This window comes from Salmo trutta, chromosome 9 (assembly GCF_901001165.1).
Source record: "Salmo trutta chromosome 9, fSalTru1.1, whole genome shotgun sequence".
In the NCBI taxonomy this organism is placed as follows: domain Eukaryota; kingdom Metazoa; phylum Chordata; class Actinopteri; order Salmoniformes; family Salmonidae; genus Salmo; species Salmo trutta.
Window position 1 is genome coordinate 43,147,269 of NC_042965.1, and position 25,243 is coordinate 43,172,511.

At 42.1% G+C, this 25,243-nt stretch overlaps 1 protein-coding gene across 2 annotated transcripts in view; it reads right to left on the reverse strand.

The window, feature by feature from the left end:
- The window catches only part of LOC115200607 (BMP-2-inducible protein kinase), an 86,334-nt gene that overhangs the window by 37,597 nt on the left and 23,494 nt on the right, over window positions 1-25,243 (reverse strand). For both annotated transcript variants that reach the window (XM_029763788.1, XM_029763787.1), the window contains exon 2: window positions 8,616-8,734. In XM_029763788.1, coding sequence (XP_029619648.1) covers window positions 8,616-8,734 — 119 coding nt within the window. The remainder of the gene's footprint in view (window positions 1-8,615; window positions 8,735-25,243) is intronic.

Consider the following 25,243-nt stretch of genomic DNA (forward strand, 5'->3'; position numbering starts at 1 on the left):
TTCCAAGCAGGAAGTGGCATGTCTGCGAATTTGTAGTCCTTCTGTTGCTTCTCTATCGGAACTACAGTATCTGAGCTGTTACGTGACACTTTCCATTGGCTCTCTAAAGCGTTCAGAAAGCGGATTGAGGCGTCTCCTGTCTCTGGGCAAAGTATAGGAGCACAGTTTGTCAGTGGTCTGCCTGGTGACTCAGAGATTGGAGATGCGCGGTCCCGCGACCACGCTGTTTTTTCTTTTTGCGTTTGAATGAATGCACTATTGTCCGGTTGGAATATTATCACTATTTTACGAGAAAAATAACATAAAAATTGATTTTAAACAGCGTTTGACATGCTTCTAAGTACGGTAAAGGAACATTTTGAATTTTTTTGTCTCGATATGCGCTCGCGCTTTACCCTTTGGATAGTGACCTGAACGCACGAACAAAACGGAGGTATTTCGACATAACTATGGATTATTTGGAACAAAAACAACATTTCTTCTGGAAGTAGCAGTCCTGGGAGTGCATTCTGACAAAGAACAGCAAAGGTAATCCAATTTTTCTAATAGTAATTCTGAGTTTAGTGAGCCCCGAAGTTGGCTGGTGTCTGAATAGCTAGCCTTGATGGCCGAGCTATGTACTCAGAATATTGCAAAATGTGCTTTCGCCGAAAAGCTATTTTAAAATCTGGCATAGCAATTGCATAAAGGAGTTGTGTATCTATCTGTATCACGTCACAAGAGGATAAGTCAGTCATCAGTCTAGGTTTCTTTATGTACACTTCCTGTCCCAGTGTAGTGTATGACAACGTTACTAGTCTAAGACTTAGTTCTGTTTGTAAAAAATAAATTTTTTTAAAAAAATTAAAAAACGAATAAAGCACTATGCGAAAAACTTACTTCCAAAAGTTGTGTTGGTTTAGAAACTCACCTACAGTGCTGTTAGTGGGCCAGACGTCTCCCGTACGGCTCCGTCACATCTACCGTACTGCTACGGCCCCGTCACATCTACCGTACGGCCCCGTCACATCTACCGTACGGCCCCGTCACATCTACCGTACTGCCCCGTCACATCTACCGTACTGCCCCGTCACATCTACCGTACTGCCCCGTCACATCTACCGTACTGCCCCGTCACATCTACCGTACTGCCCCGTCACATCTACCGTACTGCTCCGGCCCGTCACATCTACCGTACTGCCCCGTCACATCTACCGTACTGCCCCGTCACATCTACCGTACTGCCACGTCACATCTACCGTACTGCCACGTCACATTGGTACACCTGTATTTGGGGTGTTTCTCCCGTTCTTCTCTGCAGATCATCTCAAGCTCTGTCAGGTTGGATGGGGTGCGTCGCTGCACAGCTATTTTCAGGTCTCTCCAGAGATGTTCAAGTCCGGGTTCTGGCTTGTCCACTCAAGAACATTCGGAGACTTGTCCCGAAGCCACTCCTGCTTTGTGTTGTCTGTGTGCGTAGGGTTGTTGTCCTATTAGGTCAATCTGCACCCCAGTCTGAGGTCCTGAGCTCTCGGAAGCAGGTTTTCATCAAGGATCTCTCTGTACATTGCTCTTCATCTTTCCCTCGATCCTGACTAGTGTCCCAGGCCCTGCCACTGAAAGCATCCCCACAGCATGATGCTGCCACCACCATGCTTCACCGTAGGGATTTTGCCAGGCTTCCTCCTGATGTGATGCTTTGCATTCAGGCCAGAGTTCAATCTTGGTTTCATCAGACCAGAGAATCTTGTTTCTCATAAGCTGAGAGTCCTTTCGGTGCCTTTTGGGAAAAACTCCAAGTTGGCTGTCATGTGCCTTTTACTGAGGAGTGGCTTCCGTCCGGCCACTCTACCATAACAGCCTGATTGGTGGAGTGCTGCAGACATGGTTGTCCTTCTGGGAGGTTCTCCCATCTCCACAGAGGAACTCCAGAGCTCTGTTAGTGACCATCTGGTCCTTGGTCGCCTCCCTGACCAAGGCCCTTCTCCAATTGCTCAGTTTGGATGGGCGGCCAGCTCTAGGAAGAGTCTAGGTGGTTCCAAACTTCTTCCAATGATTGAGGCCACTGTGTTCTTGGGGACCTTCCAATGCAGCAGATTTAAAAAAAAAATGTGGTACCCTTCCCCAGATCTGTGCCTCGACACAATCCTGTCTTGGCGCTCTACTGTCAATTCCTTCAACCTCATGGATTGGTTTTTGCTCTGACATGCACTGTCAACTGTGGGACCTCATGTAGACAGGTGTGTGCCTTTCCAAATCATATCCAATCAATTGAATTTACCACAGGTGACGCCAATCAAGTTGTAGAAACATCTCAAGGATGATCAATGGAAACAGGATGCACCTGAGCTCATTTTCGAGTCTCAAAGCAAAGGGACTGAATACTTATGTAAATGTGATTTATTTTATTATATATAATTTAGCAAACATTTCTAAAAACCTGTTTACACCTTGTCATTATGGGGTATTGTGTGATGATTGCTGAGATTTTATGAATTTTTAAAAATACATTTTAGAATAAGGCTGTAACCTAACAAAATGTGGAAAAAGTCAAGGGGTCTGAATACTTTCTGAAGGCAAATCAAATCAAATTTTATTGAACACATACACATGGTTAGCAGATGTTAATGTGAGTGTAGCAAAATGCTTGTGCTTCTAGTTCTGACAGTGCAGTAATATTTAACAAGTAATCTAACAATGCCCCAACAAGTACCTAATACACACATATCTAAAGGGGTAAATGAGAATATGTACATTTAAGTATATGGATGAGCGATGGCCGAGCAGCATAGGCAAGGTGCAGTAGATGGTATAAAATACAGTATATACATGTGATATGAGTAATGTAAGATATGTCAACATTATTTAAAGTGGCATTGTTTAAAGTGACTAGTGATCCATTTATTAAAGTGTCCAGTGTTTGGGTCTCAATGTAGGCAGCAGCCTCTCTGAGTTCATGATGGCTGTTTAACAGTCTGATGGCCTTGAGATAGAAGCTGTTTTTTCAGTCTCTACGGTCCACGCATTGATTAACCTGTACTGACCTCACCTTCTGGATGATAGCGTTGTTAACTAACTGGCAGTGGCTCAGGTGGTTGTTGTCCTTGGGTGCTGTAGGTGTCATGGAGGGCAGGTAGTTTGCCCCCGGTGATGGGTTGTGCAGACCACACCACCCTCTGGAGAGCCTTGCATTTGAGGGCGGTGAAGTTGCCGTACCAGACTGATACAGCCCGACAGGATGCTCTCGATTGTGCATCTGTAAAAGGTTTGTTGTCAGGGTTTTGGGTGACAAATGTCTTCAGCCTCCTGATGTTGGAAGAGGCGCTGTTGCGCCATCTTCACCACACTGTCTGTGTGGGTGAACCATTTCAGTTTGTCCGTGATGTGTATGCCCAGGAACTTAAAACTTTCCACCTTTTCCACTGCTGTCCCTTCGATGTGATAAGGGGGTGCTCCCTCTGCCGTTTCCTGAAGTCGACGATCATCTCCTTTGTTTTGTTGACGTTGCGTGAGAGGTTGTTTTCCTGAAACCACACTCGAGAGCCCTTACCACCCTGTAGACTGTTTCGTCCACCACTGTTGTGTCGTCAGCAAACTTGATGATCGAGTTGGAGGTGTGCATGGCCACGCAGTCGTGGGTGAACAGGGAGTACAGGAAGAGGGCTGAGCATACACCCTTGTGGGGCCCCAGTGTTGAGGGTCAGCGAAGTGGAGATGTTGTTCCCTACCTTCACCACCTGGGGGCGGCCCGTCAGAAAGTCCAGGACCCAGTTGCACAGGGTGGGGTAGAGACCCAGGGCCTCCAGCTTGATGATGAGCTTGGAGGGTACTATGGTGTTGAATGCTGAGCTGTAGTCAATGAAGAGCATTCTTACATAGGTATTATTTTTGTCCAGATGGGATAGGGCAGTGTGATGGCAATCGTGTCATCTGTGGACCTGTTGGTACTTATGCAAACAGAAGTGGGTCTAGGGTGGCCAGTAAGTTGGGGGCGATATGATCCTTGACTAGTCTCTCAAAGCACTTCATGATGACAGAAGTGAGTGCTACGGGGCGATAGTCATTTAGTTCAGTCATCTTTGCCTTCTTGGGTACAGGAACAATGGTAGCCATCTTGAAGCATGTGGGACAGCAGACTGGGATAAGGATTGATTGAATATGCCCGTAAACACACCAGCCAGCTGGTCTGTGCATGCTCTGAGGACGCGGCTAGGGATGCCGTCCGGGCCAGCAGCCTTGCGAGGGTTAACAAGTTTAAATGTTTTACTCACGTCAGTCACGGAGAAGGAGAGGGAGAGGGAGGGATGCGGTCTTTGTTAGCGAGTTGCGACGGTGAAACTGTATTATCCTCAAAGCGAGAAGGTGTTTAGTTTGTCTGGAAGCGTGACGTCGGTGTCCGTGACGTGGCTGATTTTGTTTTTGCAGTCCGTGATTTCCTGTAGACCCTGCCACATACGTCTCCTGTCTGAGCCATTGAATTGCGACTCCACCTTGTCCCTGTACCGGCATTTCGCTTGTTCGATTGCCATGCGGAGGGAATAACTACACTGTTTATATTCAGCCATATTTCCAGACCTCTTTCCATGGTTAAATGCATTGGATCGAGCTTTCAGGTTTGCGCAAATGCCGCCATCCATCCACAGTTTATGGTTAGGGTGGGTTTTAAATAGTCACAGTGGGTACAACGTCTCCAACGCACTTCTTAATAAACGCACTCACCGAGTCAGCGTATAGGTCAATGTTATTCGCCGAGGCTGACCGGACCATATTCCAGTCCGCGTGATCAAAACAGTCTTGGAGCGTTCCGATTGGTCAAGCGTTGAATGGTTCTCTTCACTGGTACATCCTGTTTGAGTTCTGATGAGAATTTTCTTCGTAGTTAAAATGGCCGGCATTTGATCGTAATGAATTCTAGGTCGAGTGAGCAGAAGGACTCGAGATCCTGTATCTTATGAGTCATTAATCAGGAAGCGTACACCTCCGCCCTTCCTCTTCCCAGTGAGGTTTTTATCTCTGTCGGCGCGATGCATGCAGAAGCCCGGTGGCTGAACCGATTCCAACAACATATCCCGAGAGAGCCATGTTTCCATGAAACAGAGAATTTTACAATCTCTGATGTCTCTCTGGAAGGCAACCCTTGCTCGAATTTCATCTACCTTGTTGTCAAGAGACTGGACATTGGCGAGTAGTATACTCTGGAGCGGTGAGCGATGTGCATGTCTACTGAGCCTGACCAGGAGGCCGCTCCGTCTGCGGCATTGTTGTTTTGGGTCACCTACTGGGATTAGATCCATTGTCCTGGGTGGTGGTCCGAACAGAGGATCCGCTTCGGGAAAGTCGTATTCCTGGTCGTAATGTTGGTGAGTTGACGTTGCTCTTATATCCAATAGTTCTTCCCGGCTGTATGTAATAAGACTTAAGATTTCCTGGGGTAACAACGTAAGAATAATACATAAAAAAAAACGAAATACTGCAGTTTCCTCGGAACGCAGAGAGACCATCTCTGTCAGCGCCATTTTACTTGAGAGGCACTTAATATACCTACAGTGTTTGTCTGTCTGTCTACATATATCACACACACACACACACGTTCAAAAGTTTGGGGCCACTTAGAAATGTCCTTGTTTTCCATGAAAACTTACATGGAATGAGTTACAAAATGAATAGGAAATAGTCAAGACGCTGACAAGGTTATAAATAATAATTTTTAATTGAAATAATAGTGTCCTTCAAACTTTGCTTTCGTCAAAGAATCCCCCATTTGCAGCAATTACAGCCTTGCATACCCTTTGGCATTCTAGTTGTCAATTTGTTGAGATAATCTGAAGAGATTTCACCCTATGCTTCCTGAAGCACCTCCCACAACTTGGATTGGCTTGATGGGCACTTCCTACCTACCATTCGGTCAAGCTGCTCCCACAACAGCTCAATAAGGTTGAGAACCTGAGACTATAATGGAGTGGCCAGCACAGACAGAAAACCAGCTGACTGCTTCTTCCCTAAATAGTTATTGCATAGTTTGGAGCTGTGCTTTTGGGTCATTGTCCTGTTGTAGGGGGAAATTGGCTCCAATTAAGCGCCGTCCACGGGGTATAGCATGGCATTTCAAAATGGAGTGATAGCCTTCCTTCTTCAAGATCCCTTTTACCCTGTACAAATCTCCCACTTTACCACCACCAAAGCACCCCGAGACCATCACATTGCCTCCACCATGCTTGACAGACGGCGTCAAGCACTCCTCCAGCATCTTTTCTTCGTCTCACAAATGTTCTTCTTTGTGATCCTTACACCTCAAACTTAGATTTGTCTATCCATAACACTTTTTTTCCCCCAATCTTCCTCTGTCCAGTGTGTGTTCTTTTTCCCATCTTAATCTTTTATTTTTATTGGCCAGTCTTGAGATATGGCTTTTTCTTTATCAACTCTGCCTAGAAAGCCAGCATCCCGGAGTCGCCTCTTCACTGTTGACATTGAGATGAAGCTGCCAGTTGAGGACTTGTGAGGCATCTGTTTCTCAAACTACACACTCTAATGTACTTGTCCTCTTGCTCAGTTGTGCACCGCAGCGTAGCCTAGTGTTTAGAGCGTTAGACTAGTAACCAAAAGGTTGCGAGTTCGAATCCCTGAGCTGACAAGGTACAAATCTGTCGTTCTGCCCCTAAACAGGGCAGTTAACACATTGTTCCTAGGCCGTCATTGAAAATAAGAATTTGTTCTTAACTGACTTGCCAATTTAAATAAAAAAGGTAAAATAAATCAATCGGGGCCTCCCACTCTTTCTATTCTGGTTAGGGCCAGTTTGCGCTGTTCTGTGAAGGGAGTAGTTCACAGCGTTACACGAGATCTTCTGTTTCTTGGCAATTTCTCGCATGAAATAGCCTTCATTTCTCAGAACAAGAATAGACTGACGAGTTTCAGAAGAAAGGTCTTTGTTTATGGACATTTTGAGCCTGTAATCGAACCCACAAATGCTAATGCTCCAGATACTCAACTAGTCTAAAGACCAGTTTTATTGCTTCTTTAATCAGCGCAACAGTTTTCAGCTGTGCTAACATAATTCCAAAAGGGTTTTCTAATGATCAATTAGCTTTTTAAAATGATAAATGTGGATTAGCTAACACAATGTGCCATTGGAACACAGGAGTGATGGTTGCTGATAAGGGTACGCCTATGCTGTACGCCTACGTAGATATTCCATTAAAAAAAAAATGTTAATAATCAGCTGTTTCCAGCTACAATAGTCATTTACAATGTCTACACTGTATTTCTGATCAGTTTAATGTTATTTTAAAATAGACAAAAAAAAAAAGTGTTTTTCTTACAAAAACAAGGACATTTCTAAGTGACCCCAAAACTTTTGAACGGTAGTGTACATGTTACTCATGGTTTAAGTCAGCACACCCCACAGAAAACTAGCTGTTGAGTTACAGACAGGGGTAAAAAAACATGTTCATCTACTCTCTTAGAGGTAATTAAGTTCATATAACAAGTGGATTTTCTGGAAGGCGTAAACCATTACAAAGACAAATTCAAACTAGGGCTGTCACAATTACTGTATTACCAACGGTTATGGATGAAGACCATCATTAAAATAAAATGTCAACCGTTTCATTTTTAATTATAAATTGTGGAACGAACAGCTGACGGCATTCATGCGGTTGAGTCCCTTTCTGCGCTAAAAAAGACATAACGTGATGAAACTTTGTTGCTCCTTCGCTGAAACAAGGTTCCATGCTAATGTAGAATGTTCATTCAAATGTAAAAAATTAAAAAGTAGACTCAGCGAAATGACGTTGCTACGAGCAGAAACGCAGATATTGAGATGAGCGAGATGCAAGACTTCGCTCTCGCACAGTATCTACACGGGTTCGCTTCACGCCGTTAATAGCGTTGGTAGGTACGGGGACCAAAACAGAGGACAAATTGAGCCTCGCATTTCAACGCTCTTTAGTTGTAGCGGAAATCGATCCCCTACGCTCTTTACTACGTCATTTCTCTGAGTCTACCTCTAACTGGGCTCCCGAGTGGCGCAGGGGTCTAAGGCACTGCATCACAGTGCAAGAGGCGTCACTACAGTCCCTGGTTCGAATCCAGGCTGAATCACATCCGGCCGTGTTTGGGAGTCCCATAGGGCGGCGGCACAATTGGCCCAGCGTCGTCCAGGTAGGCCGTCATTGTAAATAAGAATTTGTTCTTAACTGACTTGCCTAGTTAAATAAAAGTTAAAAACATATTTTCTTTTAACTGATGTGTCCCTGTAATGACCGTTGACTTGAATAAAAAAAAAAGTTTTAATAAATAAATCACAGCACATACTGAAGGTTACACTACTGGCTTTTACTTCCTGCTTTGCTCCCATTGGTACACTCACGATGTCCGCCAGCCCGACACATTATGCCATCATTGACTGGAATGGGGACGCCTGTTCTATTCATTATATTTCTATGGCAACACATGCAGTCAGGAGCAGAGAAGATGTGCGGTGAACAGTTATTACAGTGACCACGATCATTTGTGGGTTTTAGTCTGGGTTTCTGTATAAACACTTTGTGACATCAGCTGATGTGGGGGGAAAAAAAAAAGAGGGGCACACACACACACACACACACACACAGTCTCTCACTCTATATGCCCACCATTATAGTGATCTCTCTCTTGTAGATGTTGAGGTCTGGGACGTTGTTGACGTACATCCTCTTGAGAGCGCAGCGCATGCCACTCTGTGTCCGGGCCAGGAACACCACGGAGAAACCACCTGGAGAGAGGAGGCAGGAGGAGAACAGTTAGCATCATACACATGTTGAGTACATACAAAACACACACACACAACAGAGTTCACGTGCTCCAGGGTGTCTCCCTCTCGCTCATTAGTGGACCGAGCAGTAGGTTTCAAAGACCTGTTGACCTGATGCAGGGCCAGGAGAAAGAAGTACCCTACTATGGCATCCTTGTTGCATAACGAACTCTGCTCCCTGAAGTGGACTGACGGGAACAAGGAGCCTGAACACACACACACACACACACACACACACACACACACACACACACAGCAGGGAGAGGGCCCCAGTCAGGGCCAGCAGGGAGAGGGCCCCAGTCAGGGCCAGCAGGGAGAATCACCACTGACTCATTACACAGTCTGCTCAGGGGGAATCACCACTGACTCATTACACAGTCTGCTCAGGGGGAATCACCACTGACTCATTACACAGTCTGCTCAGGGGGAATCACCACTGACTCATTACACAGTCTGCTCAGGGGGAATCACCACTGACTCATTACACAGTCTGCTCAGAGGGAATCACCACTGACTCATTACACAGTCTGCTCAGGGGGGAATCACCACTGACTCATTACACAGTCTGCTCAGAGGGAATCACCACTGACTCATTACACAGTCTGCTCAGGGGGGAATCACCACTGACTCATTACACAGTCTGCTCAGAGGGGAATCACCACTGACTCATTACACAGTCTGCTCAGAGGGAATCACCACTGCTACCCATCTGTACATGATAAAGCAGTGATAAGCTAATAAAATAATGAAGGCCTGTTCTGACAAAAGAGGGGATGAGGTACCCAGGTACTCCGGTACCCAGAGCCACCCAGAACAGCGGTTAATACATTAGAGGAGAAGCCAGACACACCTCACATACCCTCTGGATAGGCTAATCACCATGACAACAGAGCAGGTTAACGTGATCACCACAACAACAGAGCAGGTTAACCTCATCATGACAACAAAGGGTTTAAAGCAGGAAGGAACAACCTTAAAGTTAATTGAGTTAGCCTAAGTGAAATTAAAATTGACTTAACGTTAAACACAGCCTGCTAGAGAGACTTATCACCATCATTATTAGTGTTGGAAAACTCTTCTTGTTTCTGATTCTAGATGCATTGCAGTCAAATACAATACAAAAGTGCAATCTGGGAATCTGACCATTGCAAATCATCAAAACTTTAACCAGCCCTCTTCAACTCAAACTGTGCCGAGTGAGAACTAAACCCGAGAGCGACACTAATCAAATCTTGACTGAACTCTGTCAGTACGTACGCTATCTCGTCGTCACTGCCTGTTCTGAATATGAACAGAGAGGATGTATTGGTGGTGAAAGTAACTAGTGTTTTTATGAGCAGCTTCATTGGTTCTTCCCAGTATGACATGATTATTTGGATAATGGTGTTTGTTCCAGAGAAGCCTGGGTGACTTCAGTTACAGTACTTAGGCCTAGTTTCACATGCAGTAACATACAGTACTTAGGCCTAGTTTCACATGCAGTAACATACAGTACTTAGGCCTGGTTTCACATGCAGTAACATACAGTACTTAGGCCTAGTTTCACATGCAGTAACATACAGTACGTAGGCCTAGTTTCACATGCAGTAACATACAGTACTTAGGCCTGGTTTCACATGCAGTAACATACAGTACTTAGGCCTGGTTTCACATGCAGTAACATACAGTACTTAGGCCTAGTTTCACATGCAGTAACATACAGTACTTAGGCCTAGTTTCACATGCAGTAACATACAGTACTTAGGCCTAGTTTCACATGCAGTAACATACAGTACTTAGGCCTAGTTTCACATGCAGTAACATACAGTACTTAGGCCTAGTTTCACATGCAGTAACATACAGTACTTAGGCCTGGTTTCACATGCAGTAACATACAGTACTTAGGCCTGGTTTCACATGCAGTAACATACAGTACTTAGGCCTGGTTTCACATGCAGTAACATACAGTACTTAGGCCTAGTTTCACATGCAGTAACATACAGTACTTAGGCCTAGTTTCACATGCAGTAACATACAGTACTTAGGCCTAGTTTCACATGCAGTAACATACAGTACTTAGGCCTGGTTTCACAAGCAGTAACATACAGTACTTAGGCCTAGTTTCACATGCAGTAACGAAAGCAATAAATAGTGGTTACAGGAAAGACACCTTACAGATTCTTTCCATTTTAAAAAAAGGTGCTTTTCCTGTACTTTACTACCAACAGGTCAGTCAGCAGAAACCAAACCGGTTTGTTGGCATAGCTTTTTTGTTGTTGTTCATTTTTGACTGCTTTGCTCTGCTGGCGCAGCCTGTTATAACCAACTGGGCCTAAAGGTTTCTCAAAAACAACCTGTTGTGTGTCTCAAATGGCATCCTATTCCCTATGAGGTGAACTGCTTTTAAACAAGACCCATAAGGCTCTGGTCCAAAGTAGTGCACTACAGTGCATTCAGAAAGTGTTCACACTCCTTCACTTATACATCTTGTTGTGTTACAGACTGAATTTAAAAAAAAAATAAACGGATTCAATTGAGATGCGTCACTGGCCTACACCCATTACCCCATAATATTAAACATTTTGTTTTTACAAACGAATAAAAAATTAAAAGCTGAAATGTCTTGAGTGAATAAAGTATTCAACCCCCTTGTTATGGGGAGCTTAAATAAGTTCAGGAGTAAAAATGTGCTTAACAAGTCACATAATAAGTTGCATGGATTCACTGTGTGTGCAATAATAGTGTTTAACATGATTTTGTTAATGACTACCTCATCTATGTACCCCACAAATACAGATAATTGTAAAGGTCCATCAGTCGAGTAGTGAATACAGATTCAACCATAAAGACCAGGGAGGTTTTCCAATGCCTCGCAAAAAAGGGGACCCATAAGTAGATATGTAAAAAATAAAAACAGATATTGAATATCCCTTTGAGCATGGTGAAGTTATTAATTACACCACCCAGTCAAGAAGGAAGTCAGTACAGAATACAAAATATTCAAAAACATACATCCTGCTTGCAATAAGACTAAAGTAAAACTGCAAATAAATATGTGGCAAAGAAATGAACTTTCTGTCCTGAATACAACGAGTTAGAGAGAGAGATCGAGACATATATGGTAAACACTGTATATAATATGGTGACCGACCACCTTGATTTCGGTCTTATGAAGCAAATTTGGATTTTTTATTTATTTATATTGGATAAAAGTAGAGACACAGAGCTAGAAAATGGTCTCTCATACACTGCATTTGAGGAACAAATGGGAAATAAATGCTGCTTTGAATGTTGATAAACTTGTAACCCCACTTTTGAGAAAACGGCCCATGAATGTTTTGGTACCTACTGGAGAGCTCTCCTTTGTCTACACCCATTCAGCGTCGTTCACACCCTCTTAAGCTTTAGCCCCACCCAAACTGACCATTTTACTCCCCCTAGCAGAGCTGGTTAGGCTGTTTTCATGTTATCTAGAGTGTTGGTGACTGACTGTGTTGCTGGCAACAATTTAATTATGCTTTTTTGCTGACGTTTACTTACACCAGCCATATTCAACTAGTGTTGAGCGTTCATAAATTCATCAGTTATTCTTCGCTTCGTCACACTCAAGACGAGAGTGCTCTGAAATCGGAGCAGAGACTGAATTTACGAACGCACCCGAAATGGTTACTTGCATAGCGGAGTCTTTTGCTAAGACATGTAGCTAGCTAGCTAAACAATGAACCACAATCCCAACTCATGCATGAATCTGCAGGTAGGTTAACAATATCTGAAAATGTAGCTAGCTAGACTATCATTCATTGACGGGCGCGTCTCCTGTCGGATGCCATGGTTGCCCTTTGTTTGAAGATGTAATTCGGAGACAGGTGTTTTCTCTATCTCCTTAGCTATCATACTCCAATTCCACTGATTTCAAAACTCGGTCCTCCAGAAAGTGGAGAGCAACACTTATGCAGTTTTACTATGCAACACATTTTTTTTAATCTACATTAGACAGGATTACCTAGACATACTGACCTGCTCAAACTCATCTCTCGGCATGTCCAGCCCAGTCATTATCATCTAAGCCAATCAGCTAGCAGGAAGGTTGCTGACTTTTTCTGTGGCTAAACCAAGTAGGCTCATAATTTAACAATTTTATTAGTATTTACAGATGGCATACAAGTCTGTTATTAAGGCACATGAAAGTTCATGTTTGAAAACGCATTTAGATTTTTTTTTTTTTAAGTTCACGTTCAAACGGCTCTCCTGTGAAGTAGTGACCTGCGACATAGGCCTAGTTTCCTGAAATGGGTCACATATTTGTGTGTTATGGGGGGGAAGACAGACGGACGAACTCAACATACTTTAAAATGACTCAAACCAAATTAAAACTGTAGAATGACAATGGACCTACATTCACACAGTTTATTGACCGTGTCCAGCTCACTAATAAATCATTGAAAAGGAAAGCTAGTCAAAATCAGGGAGTATTGAAAAATAAAAAATAAAAAAGGACAGAGGACTATTATTTGCAAATTCTGACAGCGAGAAAATAACCAATTAACTAAATAACCAAACGCACTCGCTCTACTGAGCCTGCCGGTCTCTCCCTCTCTGACGGGAGCCATATGGTTCAGGATCAGGTTCTCACTGAAATCAAAGCTCTGTTGCTTTAGTTCACACACTCTGCCATGCCAACCACGGAAGTGCAGCGGCTATAGAGTCCATTATTCTCCCAGAGTGCCTCAGGACGGATGATTTCTTAGGGGGCTTTGTACCCTGCGTACCAATTTGCTGGAGAGATGTGTGTGTGTGTGTGTGTGTGTGTCTGGACAAAAGGAAGCCTCTGTACAGGAGATTGGTCCCGGCTACTAGGCTTGGGCGGTATACCGTATACAGGGGTATTTGGAAATAGCCACGAGATGTTTTTATTAATACCGTTGAATAACGTTTTTGTAGCTACTTTTTAAGTAACCTGCATTCAACTTGTGCAATACATCAGGAGGCAAAGCAGATCACGTTCATTTCACCGGTCACGTTATGAAGCTTACCATAGTTCCCCAGAACAGCTGAGCCAGTCACATTATGAAGCTTACCGTAGTTCCCCAGAACAGCTGAGCCAGTCACATTATGAAGCTTACCGTAGTTCCCCAGAACAGCTGAGCCAGTCACATTATGAAGCTTCCCGTAGTTCCCCAGAACAGCTGAGCCAGTCACGTGTTTGTTTGTAAATAGCACAACGGGAGAAGCTGTGTACCGGGGGTCACGTTTTATATTGAAAATCAAGTGGGTTTTTTTGCTTTAGAGTGATCATTAACGTGCAACTATATTTTTATTTCTCAAAAAATACATTTGTGCTACACAGCAGAAATCATCTTAATTTTTATCAGATGACAACAGAAGAGCAACTGTATTTGGCTGGTATTAAATGATCTTACAATGACAAAGCAAGGTCTTCATTGCAAAAGCAATGCATGGCCATCATTTCCTAATGTATTGCTTAAAGTTCATCGTGCATTTTACCTAAGAAAACTAGGCTAGCTACACCAAGAAAAATACCAGAGAAAATGAGCTATACACAGGTCAGAGCACTGTCTGCTGATAAAATTAAATGGAGAAATGCAACTGAAGGATAAAATGAGTCTGATGCCGAGCAGAAATAACAATAACAAGCATTTTAGAACGGCAAGATATTTGTTATGCTTTTATTTTTTCCTGTGGTGAAAAAAAATGAAGTTTAACTTGCAAGTTATTTAAGTAAGTGGCTGAATTAATAAGGTGACGGGGCATCATATTGTGTTAGGTTTCCATCATGTTTGATAAGTCAAAGCCCTTAGAATGAGTTCTGTACAGCTGCCACCGCAATCTTTCATTTTCTTGCGTTTTTTTCTCCACTGTTCTCGTGCACGTCTGCTCCTCCCCCATCTTTTTTTAAGCAGAGCAGGCAGGCCCGTCGCCCTAGCAACTCCAGACTCCACACAGACACAACATGTACACATGCTGCTCCAGAGCCAGTACTGTTCTTCCTTCAGACAAGCATGCGTCAAAACTTTGTTTATTTGCATGTTTCTCGTTCACATTCGCTTGTAGATGTCCAAATTCACCAAAAAAAATGACATTCGGTAGCTCCTATATATAGTACCAGTCAAAAGTTGACACAGCTACTCATTCAAGGGTTTTTCTTAATTTTTACTATTTTCTACATTGTATAATAATGAAGACATAAAAACTATGAAACAACACATATGGAATTATGTAGTAAGCAAAAAAATATGTTTTTAGATTCAAAATTGATTTTAGATTATTCAAAGCAGCCACCCTTTGCCTTGATGACAGCTTTGCAAAGAAGGGCACCTATTGGTAAATAAATAATTTTTAAAAAGCAGACATCGAATATCCCTTTGAGAATGGTTAAGTTATTAATTACACTTTGGATGGTGTATCAATACATCCAGTCACTACAAAGATAAAGGCGTCCTTCCTAGCTTAGTTGCCAAAGAGGAAGGAAACTGTTCAGGAATTCCACCATGAGGCCAATGGTGACTTTAAAATACAGAGTTTAATGGCTGTGATAGGAGAAAAATTGAGGATGGATCAACATTGTAGATACTCCACAATTCTAACCTAAATGACAGTGAAAAAAAGGAAGCATGTACAGAATAAACATATACCAAAACATGAATCCTGTTAACAATAAGGCACTAAAGTAAAATCACTGCATGTGGTGGCTGCATCATGTTATGGATATGCTTGTCATAGGCAAGGACTAGTTTTTTTAGGATAAAAATAAACTGAATAGAACTAAGCACAGGCAAAATCCTAGAGGAAAGCCAGGTTCAGTCTGCTTTCCAACAGACACTGGGAGACTAATTCACCTTTCAGAAGGACAATAACCTAAAACACAAGGACAAATGTACACTGGAGTTGCTTACCAAGACTACATTGAATATTCACAAGTAGATACAGTTTTTGACTTAAATTGGCTTGAAAATCTATTGCAATACTTGAAAATGGCTGTCTAGCAATGATAAACAATCAACTAATGTGTATAATCCAAGTGTGCAAAGACACACAGCTGTACTCGCTGCCAACGGTGATTCTAACATGTATTGACTCAGGGGTGTGAATAGTTAAGTAAATTTCATTTTCAATACATTTCAACAACAAAAATCTCACTGTGGTTATGGGGTAGTGTGTAGATGGGTGAGAATTGTTTTTATTTAATCCATTTTGAATTCAGGCTGTTAAGAACAAATAGTGAAATAAATCAAGGTGTATGATAACTCTCTGAAGGCACTGTATCTTACCCAGATTAACAATGTGATCATGTTCAAGGCAGAGTGCCCTCTAAAAGAAGCAGCAGCAGAGTGAAGGGAGAGGAGAATCATTTTATTTCTTCATGCATTTTTAAGTAGATAGTCATTTTAAAACAAGGCACCAGACGTCCAACAACTGAGAAGGTCACAAAAAAAATCTCTGCTACCTTGGCCAACGCTGATGAAGAAAAAAAATCTCAGGGGAAGTGTGTGTGTGTGTGTGTGTGTGTGTGTGTGTGTGTGTGTGTGTCAAGCTCAGAGGAAAGAAGAGGAGGCCGGGCGAGGTCACGGCTCAGCCTGGGCTGTAGTGGAGGCCGGGCGAGGTCACGGCTCAGCCTGGGCTGTAGTGGAGGCCGGGCGAGGTCACGGCTCAGCCTGGGCTGTAGTGGAGGCCGGGCGAGGTCACGGTCCCTGAATCTAGAGCACAGATGGGAACATTCCCCAGTAATCACAGCCCTGCTTCACAACACCCACACAGAAGGTGTAACGGAATACAACCAACTGGATTACGATTCCAACGGACTGTCAGGGCTGCCAAAGCAAGGGGAGGAGTAAAAAAGAGAAACTCAATAAGGAAACGGGGGGGAAACAGGAGGATTGGAAAAGGCTTTAGTAGCTTCATAAAAGGGACAAACACAGATGGTGTGTGTGGTTCTGTTCAGGCATGAAGCAGATAGTTTCATCCATCTGATGCATGATGTCATTCATGATGACATGGTGTTTTCTGTTATTATGGAGTTCCCTCTCTCAGGGTTTATCAGAGAACAGACTCCCCCTCCCTCCCTCTCTCAGGGTTTATCAGAGAACAGACTCCCCCTCCCTCCTCTCTCAGGGTTTATCAGAGAACAGACTCCCCCTCCCTCCCTCTCTCAGGGTTTATCAGAGAACAGACTCCCCCTCCCTCCCTCCCTCTCTCAGGGTTTATCAGAGAACAGACTCCCCCTCCCTCCCTCCCTCTCTCAGGGTTTATCAGAGAACAGACTCCCCCTCCCTCCCTCCCTCTCTCAGGGTTTATCAGAGAACAGACTCCCCCTCCCTCCCTCCCTCTCTCAGGGTTTATCAGAGAACAGACTCCCCCTCCCTCCCTCCCTCTCTCAGGGTTTATCAGAGAACAGACTCCCCCTCCCTCCCTCCCTCTCTCAGGGTTTATCAGAGAACAGACTCCCCCTCCCTCCCTCCCTCTCTCAGGGTTCATCAGAGAACAGACTCCCCCTCCCTCCCTCTCTCAGGGTTCATCAGAGAACAGACGCCCCCACCTGTAAAACTTTACTCCCACCCTTACATCACGCCCCCAGTACTCCCACCCCCCAGCACGTGATCTAAATGTTTGCCAGCTCTATCTTATAACTATTGAGTTAACTGTCTAAAATGTGATATAAATACTTTGCAGTTGTGCATTTGGTTTGCTAATTTAGAGGTTAGCTTCTTGCAAAATCAAGTTTCTATTGGTAGAGAACAGAGATTCGCCTCCTGGATCAAGAGCCTTGCTGTCTAATATTTGTTTTGCGCGTACCGCAAACTGTGAGTAGCAATTTTTTTGTTACTTGTATAACTTTATGAGCTGAAATGTCTGTCCTGCAGACATTGTGTGTCTGAGACTGTATAAAATGTTAGCAATGCGCTCGTTAGCATTTAGCAAGCATTTTCTATGGGATTGTACATGTACTTGTTAGCATTGCTAACCTTCAGATAACAGAGGCTCAGTGGTGTTTGAAAATAGCTCCCCTTGTTTTCAGTGCCAATATTAATCAAATATTTCAGGACAGCAGCACAAGGTCGGTATGACAATCTGGATACTGCCCGAACCTACTCAGTACAGTGTTTACTGTGTATTACTAAGCTTTCACTTTGTATTGGATTGCATTCACTTCTGTCACACACACACACACACACACACACACACACACGTCTAGGATCTACACCACCCACCCTGTGGTCTCCTTCATGTGCGGATGTGGATATTTATTTCCCACTTACTAACATCAAGGCACTCCTCTGTAGCCCACTTCACTTCAGGCTAGTAAGTATATGTTAAGAACACAGCTTAAAAATCACTTTCCCCCCCGAGTCTACCAAAGTTACAGCATAATGATGTTCACAAAATGTATCTGCGTACTAGGTTGACGGTCTAAAAATAGAGCGCAGCTTGCTTTTGGTGTGCAGTTGAGAGATTCTGCACCAGGAGCATGGAGCTGACTTGTCATTCTCTCTGGAACTTTCCAGGCGTTCTAGAATCAACAGAAGCCCTTTGATGAGGAGAAACATTCTTTCAGTTATTTTGTTTCCTGTCATGTTTGACAAACCAGGGTAGGTAATTCTGTCTTCTGTTTAAAAAAATAAAATAAAAAAAACACCTGTTCATTAAACTATTCAGATATCTTCTGTATAAAAACTTGTTTATCCAACATTTTAAAAACTGGTCTACTTCACTAGATTGCTAATTTGTTAAAAATGATGTCAAACATTATGTAATAAGAGAGGAACGCATTGTGGCCTTGTGGTTTTTGGGTTTAGAAAGAGACACTGGTTCTCGTGCTTTAAAGAGCCTCCTGTTATTCAGACCCTGCTCTCTAACTTCCACGAGTAAGACTGCTTCAAAAAAACAAGCAGCAGCATCCATGCTTTTACAAGGAAATGATATTTGCCATAGGAACCCTGGCATGCAGTAATGAGCTCTAGACCAATGTCACAAGACCCAAAGTGTGGGGTGGGACCTTATGACATCACTACATACAGCTAGACCTATGACTGGTCGTTTACGACACTTGACTACATATTTACTCATTCCATTGTTTCCAAACCTTTGCTAGGATACTCCCAGCCAACCAGTTCCACTTGATGTATTCCAGTACAAGGGAGACTTGATACCATTTTTATTTTTTATTTTTTTGACTAATCATCAAGCCCTTCGTTAGTTGAATCAGGTGTGCTAGTTCTGAATAGATCAAAACATGTAGAACTAGCTAGCTGGGTGTACTCGAGGATAGGTTTGAGAAAGATGGAAACTATGAGCACTTAAAAAAATAAAAAATAAAAAAAAAAATTGTTTTTAAAAGGCTCACCATCCTTTTGATCCTTTAATTAGCCGAAACAAGTCAGGAGTACTACCACAGTGTAGCTTAGCCCTACTCCTCCCATCTTTCCCTCCAAGTCGGTAGTGACCATGACTGGAAGATAAAAAGGAAGGTGGTTGGTTTTAGGTCAGATATTTATAAACTGAGAGAGAGAGAGGATGACACTGTCTTCGGCTCTGGGATGGCACTAGCATCTGTCCTGAGATTATTGCTAGGTTCAGAGAGAGTTCGAGGCAATCAGCTAACAAACAAATCATTCAATCCCCAGGAACTGTTTGAACAAAAAAAATAAAATGAAATAAAATGTTTCAAATTCAAGTGAGCCAGAGTCGTCAGCACCTGGCTGTTGGCAACTTGGCATCAATGAGATATTAAACAGATGTGCATTAGTGAGAGCTTGATAGAGTTTGAGAAGGCCATGTAAAAAAATATATATAATAAATAAAATAAAAAAATTGGTTTTAAAACATTCCGGAAAGAGGTTTGTGAAACACTTCTTGAGCACACTTGGACGAGTAGAATTGTGATCCTAACAGTGACTGTTATTTTAGGACATCATGACTTTTTTGTTGTTGTTGATGAAATACCTACTAGACAAGACTGTGCATGCTTAGTAATCCATGGCACATGGCCCAGTATAGGACAGTACAAACGCAGGAGAACGGTGTTTTACTTCTCCTGCCAGATGATTCAGTGTTTAAAAGCCTTTTAGAAAAGTGAAAGCGAGGAACAACATCGATCCTCTAAAATGTGAAAGCTTTTTATTTTTAAAACACGTACATAAAAAAAAAAAGGGCGTTGTCATAATGGGGTATTATGTGTAGATTGATGACGAAAGGAGCAAATGTGTACTAAGTCAAGGGCGTTTGAATACTTTCACAAACTCAATCACTGTTCACATAAAAAGACCGTTCAATGCATGGCTGAGTGCATAGTGGTGTAGAGTAGGCCGATCAGAAAAGTTCATTGGCATTTAATAAAACACATTTTATGCAATTCTACAACATACACATACATACATACATACATACATACACACACACACACACACACACCACACACACACACACAACTGGAAACATTAGCAGAATATTTTTTTAATGCCACAAAAAGCCTATTCTGCTGACGTTGTATGATCCATATATACCACACTGAACAAAAATATACAAAACGCAACATGTAAAGTGTTGGTCCCATGTTTCATGAGCTGAAATAAAAGATCCCAGAAATGATCCATACGCACAAAAAGTGTATCTCGCAAAAAATTTTGCACAAAATTTGTTTACATCCCTGTTAGTGAGCATTTTTCCTTTGCCAAGATAATCCATCCACCTGACAAATGTGGCATATCAAAAAGCTGATTAAACAGCATGATCATTACACATGTGCACCTTGTGCTGGGGACAATAAAAGGCCACTCTGAAATGTGCAGTTTTGTCACAGAACACAATGCCACAGATGTCTCAAGCTTTGAGGGAGTGTGCAATTGGCATGCTGACTACATGCTGACAGCAGGAATGTCCACCAGAGCTGTTGCCAGAGAACTGAATGTTAATTTCTCTACCATAAGCTGCCTCCAATGTCATTTTAGAGAATATGGCCTATTGACTGATTTCCTTATATGAACTGCAACTCAGTAAAATATTTTTTAATTGCTGCATGTTGCGTTTATATTTTTCTTCAGTATACCCACCACTTTACAATGTGAGCTGGAGGCAGTATGCATTTTGAAAAACCTACTAAATTGTTTGAAACCTGAATGTTTAAACTTGAGGCACGTCTTACATTGCGTGAAAATGTAACTAATGTGAAAGCACCAGCCCATGCCACATGGACACACTGATACAACATGATCATTGGTGGCTAAATAGATGGCCAATGCAGCAGTTTGGCCTATAAACTTCCATTGTCAATCATTTCGCTACACTCTCATTAACATCTGCTAACCATGTGTATGTGACAAATACAATTTTTATTTGATAAAAATGTTGATTTGTCAACTAAGTAAAAATAGCCTACATAAAAGCCGACAATTAAAAATATCTACTGATGAAAAGTTGGATTCTGTCCATCACATTCATCCCTTTCTAAAATCGGTCTTGACTTGAGTTCCCTGGTGATGAGCAACGTTGTATGAAATAATCAACTGGATCCATCCTGAAGGTGTATCAACTAGCCTATTCCACTGGATATATGGGATCATCAGATTACGATGATATTTTTGCTCTTGGTGAATATCAAAGGGGTGATTGTTGGAAAGATTTTTTTCAAAATAGGCCTACTGTGAGGAAGTATTAGGCTATCATTCGTCATTAACTTTTTAGTGACAGGGGGCAGTATTCGGAAATTCAGATGAATGACGTGCCCATATTAAACTGCCTGCTACTAAAACTGCCTGCTACTAAAACTGCCTGCTACTAAAACTGCCTGCTACTAAAACTGCCTGCTACTAAAACTGCCTGCTACTAAAACTGCCTGCTACTAAAACTGCCTGCTACTCGGGCCCAGGATATGCATATTATTCGTAGATTTGGATAGAAAACACCCTGAAGTTTCTAAAACTGTTTGAATGATGTCTGTGAGTATAACAGAACTCATATGGCAGGCAAAAACCTGAGAAAAATCCAACCAGGAAGTGTGGAAATCTGAGGTTTGTAATTTTTCAAGTGATTCCCTATCCAGTATACAGTGAGTTAGGGTTTATTTTAATAACAGTTTAATACTTTATCAACGTTTATGAGTATTTCTGTAAATTGATGTGCTCATTCACCGGAAGTTTTGGGAGGCAAAACATTTCTGAACATTACACGCCAATGTAAAATGGGTTTTTTGGATATAAATATGAACTTTATCGAGCAAAACATACATGTATTGTGTAACATGAAGTCCTATGAGTGCCATCTGATGAAAATCAAAGGTTAGCGATTCATTTTAGCTGTATTTCTGGTTTTTGTGACGCCTCTCCTTGCTTGGAAAATGTCTGTGTGGTTTTTCCTTGTCTCGGCGTTGTCCTAACATAATCTAATGCTATGCTTTTGCCGTAAAGCCTTTTTGAAATCGGACAATGTGGTTGGATTAATGAGAAGTGTATCTTTAAAATGGTGTAAAATACTTGTATGTTTGAGAAATTTGAATTATGAGATTGTTGTTTTGAATTTGGCGCCCTGCTATTTCACTGGCTGTTGAATAGTGTGTCACGCGGGTGCTAGCGTCCCACATTTCCCAGAGAGGTTATTAACAAGACCGAGAAACCAGACCCATGCTCATTATCAGGAGAGAGAAACCTGACCCATGCTCATTGCTCGTTAACAAGACAGAGAAACCAGACCCATGCTCATTTCTCACATGGAGCACTCCAAACAAAAGACAATGAAACAAATTAACACGTAAATTAATGGTTATGAAATAAACCAAAACTTGTTTCTCACAAGTGTAGCAGGTTGTGAACTCTGCAAACAATGTTTCCATTCCGAGAATCAGAAGAGTAAATGACTGTGGGCCTAATTAGTAATGCAATGCATTAACAGAAATTAACTAACCAAATGACAGGGATCAGCAGTTATGATACATATGTAAATGGAGAATTAAATCAATCAAAATAAACAAATCAAAAGAGCAAACAATTCACTAGAAACAATGAATGCGCAAGAATTGCGCGGGAGACAGCTGAGTGCATTCTGGAGAGAGATGTACCGATAGGCTACCTCTTCCTTCTTGTCTGAACATCATAAAATTATACTCAATACATTTTCTCATATGAAAAAGACTTCCTCGCATGCCATCTTTTCCCTGTTTTAGTGGTTTTCATATCAGAAACTTTCTTTCGTTGTCCAGAAGCCAAAAGGCACAATCCCAGTCATAATAGCAACCCATCCTAGTCGTTACATCTTTAGATTCACCCTCTAAGTTTCTAAAAGGAGATTTTCCATCTCACTCATACACCGCTCTCATCATGCGCGCTGTTTATAATGACGTCCCCCCTTTTTTCCAGCAAATTGCATTTTTGGCAAATGTTTGAAAATTAGGTTCTCTTGGCTGCTTCATTACAGGAGTTGCATGTTCTGTTAGGATTAATTATCACAATCTAAAATGTGATCTGTCATTCTGAGCAAAGTGGGTGGACGACCCTAATGGGTTATACACCCAACGCATGTGTGTCCGGTTAATTTATCAAAATTGCTGTAAAAAATTGTAATCTTCCCAGTCATGTCGTCCGGCAGAACATTTTTCTAACAGAAACCCCGATGGAGGGTCACACTCCTATCGATAACATTATATTATTAACTCATTAAAGTACAACTGTGCGTGTAGTGTTAAATGCATTCTGTCTTTACTAAATGTGGTAAGTATTTTTAATAATTATAAAGACAAAATAACTTTTGATTCATAAAATATTTTAAATCCATTGTCTTTCTCAAATGAAGGGGATGATGCAATCTTTGCGAGAGAATCCGATTTTCATTGGTCCTCAACTCGCAGCTAACTCAGACTTAGCCTGCCCCCGGAGCAGGTTAGCTCTGAAGGATTTGTTGCCATAGAAACTTACCTGGATAAAAAAGGCCAGCCACTTTCGTGGTACAGGTTATCTCGAGTTGACCAAAGTTACCTCGGTAGGCTAACTCCTCAAACCTATCCCAAACCTTAATCCTTCTGAGGTTAAAACCTAACTTTAAGATTATCATTATTTATTTAACTTAGTCCTTGCATGTTTGCGCTGGGAGCTTAAGATTTTCTGTGTAACCTTCAATCACACCTGTGACAGAGTGACACAGACTCAGATTTTTCACTTTAACAATGTCCAACAAAAGCCAATGAATGCAAAGTTGAACAAACCATATTTTCTTTATCAGTGCAGATGCTTTGCCAATGCCAAGTTAGGTAACAGATTGACGGTTTGTGCCGTTTATGCCGTCAATCTGTTACCAAACTTTGCATATGAACTGTTCTTCAAGTAAATGTGTGTGTGACATTTTTCTGTAGACATTTTTTAAAGTAGTCCTTGTGTATAGAGTTGTATGGTTTGTTTAACTTTGCAAATCACTGTTTTTTGTTTGACAAACATTTTAAAGTGAAAAATATGAGTCTCAGTGTCACTCTGTTACTGTGAAATGAACCTGAACCAGAGATCAAACAGAGAACTTGGTCGAAGCAAGGACTGCTTGTTTGTGTAAAGATAAGGAAATAACCCTGCCGACTTTGAGCTTGTCAGTGTTGACATTCTTGGAAGCTCAGTGAGTGGCTGTGGAGAAATCAGGGCTGCCCCCCCCAAAAAAAATTTTGTTGGTCAACCAAGAGTCATCTGTTCTTTCGACATTTTAAACATCTATTTTTCCATATAGACACATCCCGTGTTTGAATAAAATTAACTATTTTTTTATTTAACCAGGTAGGCTAGTTGAGAACAAGTTCTCATTTGCAACTGCGACCTGGCCAAGATAAAGCGGAGCAATTCGACAACATACTACAACACAGAGTTACACATGGAATAAACAAAACATACAGTCAATAATACAGTAGAACAAAATAAAAAAAAAAAGTCTATATACAGTGAGTGTAAATGAGGTAAGTTAAGGCAATAAATAGGCCATGGTGGCGAAGTAATTACAATTTGGCAATTAAACACTGGAATGGTAGATGTGCAGAAGATGACTGTGCAAGTAGAGATACTGGGGTGCAAAGGAGCAAGATAAATAAATAAATAAATAAATAAATAAATTACAGTATGGGGATGAGGTAGGTAGATAGATGGGCTGTTTACAGATGGGCTATGTACAGGTGCAGTGATCTGTGAGCTGCTCTGACAGCTGGTGCTTGAAGTTAGTGAGGGAGATATGAGTCTCCAGCTTCAGAGATTTTTGCAGTTCGTTCCAGTCATTGGCAGCACAGAACTGGAAGGAAAGGTGGCCAAAGGAGTAATTGGCTTTGGGGGTGACCAGCGAGACATACCTGCTGGAGCGCATGCTACGAGTGGGTGCTGCTATGGTGACCAGTGAGCTGAGATAAGGCGGGGCTTTACCTAGCAGAGACTTGTAGATGACCTGGAGCCAGTGGGTTTGGCGACGAGTATGAAGCGAGGGCCAACCAACGGGAGTGTACAGGTCGCAATGGTGGGTAGTGTA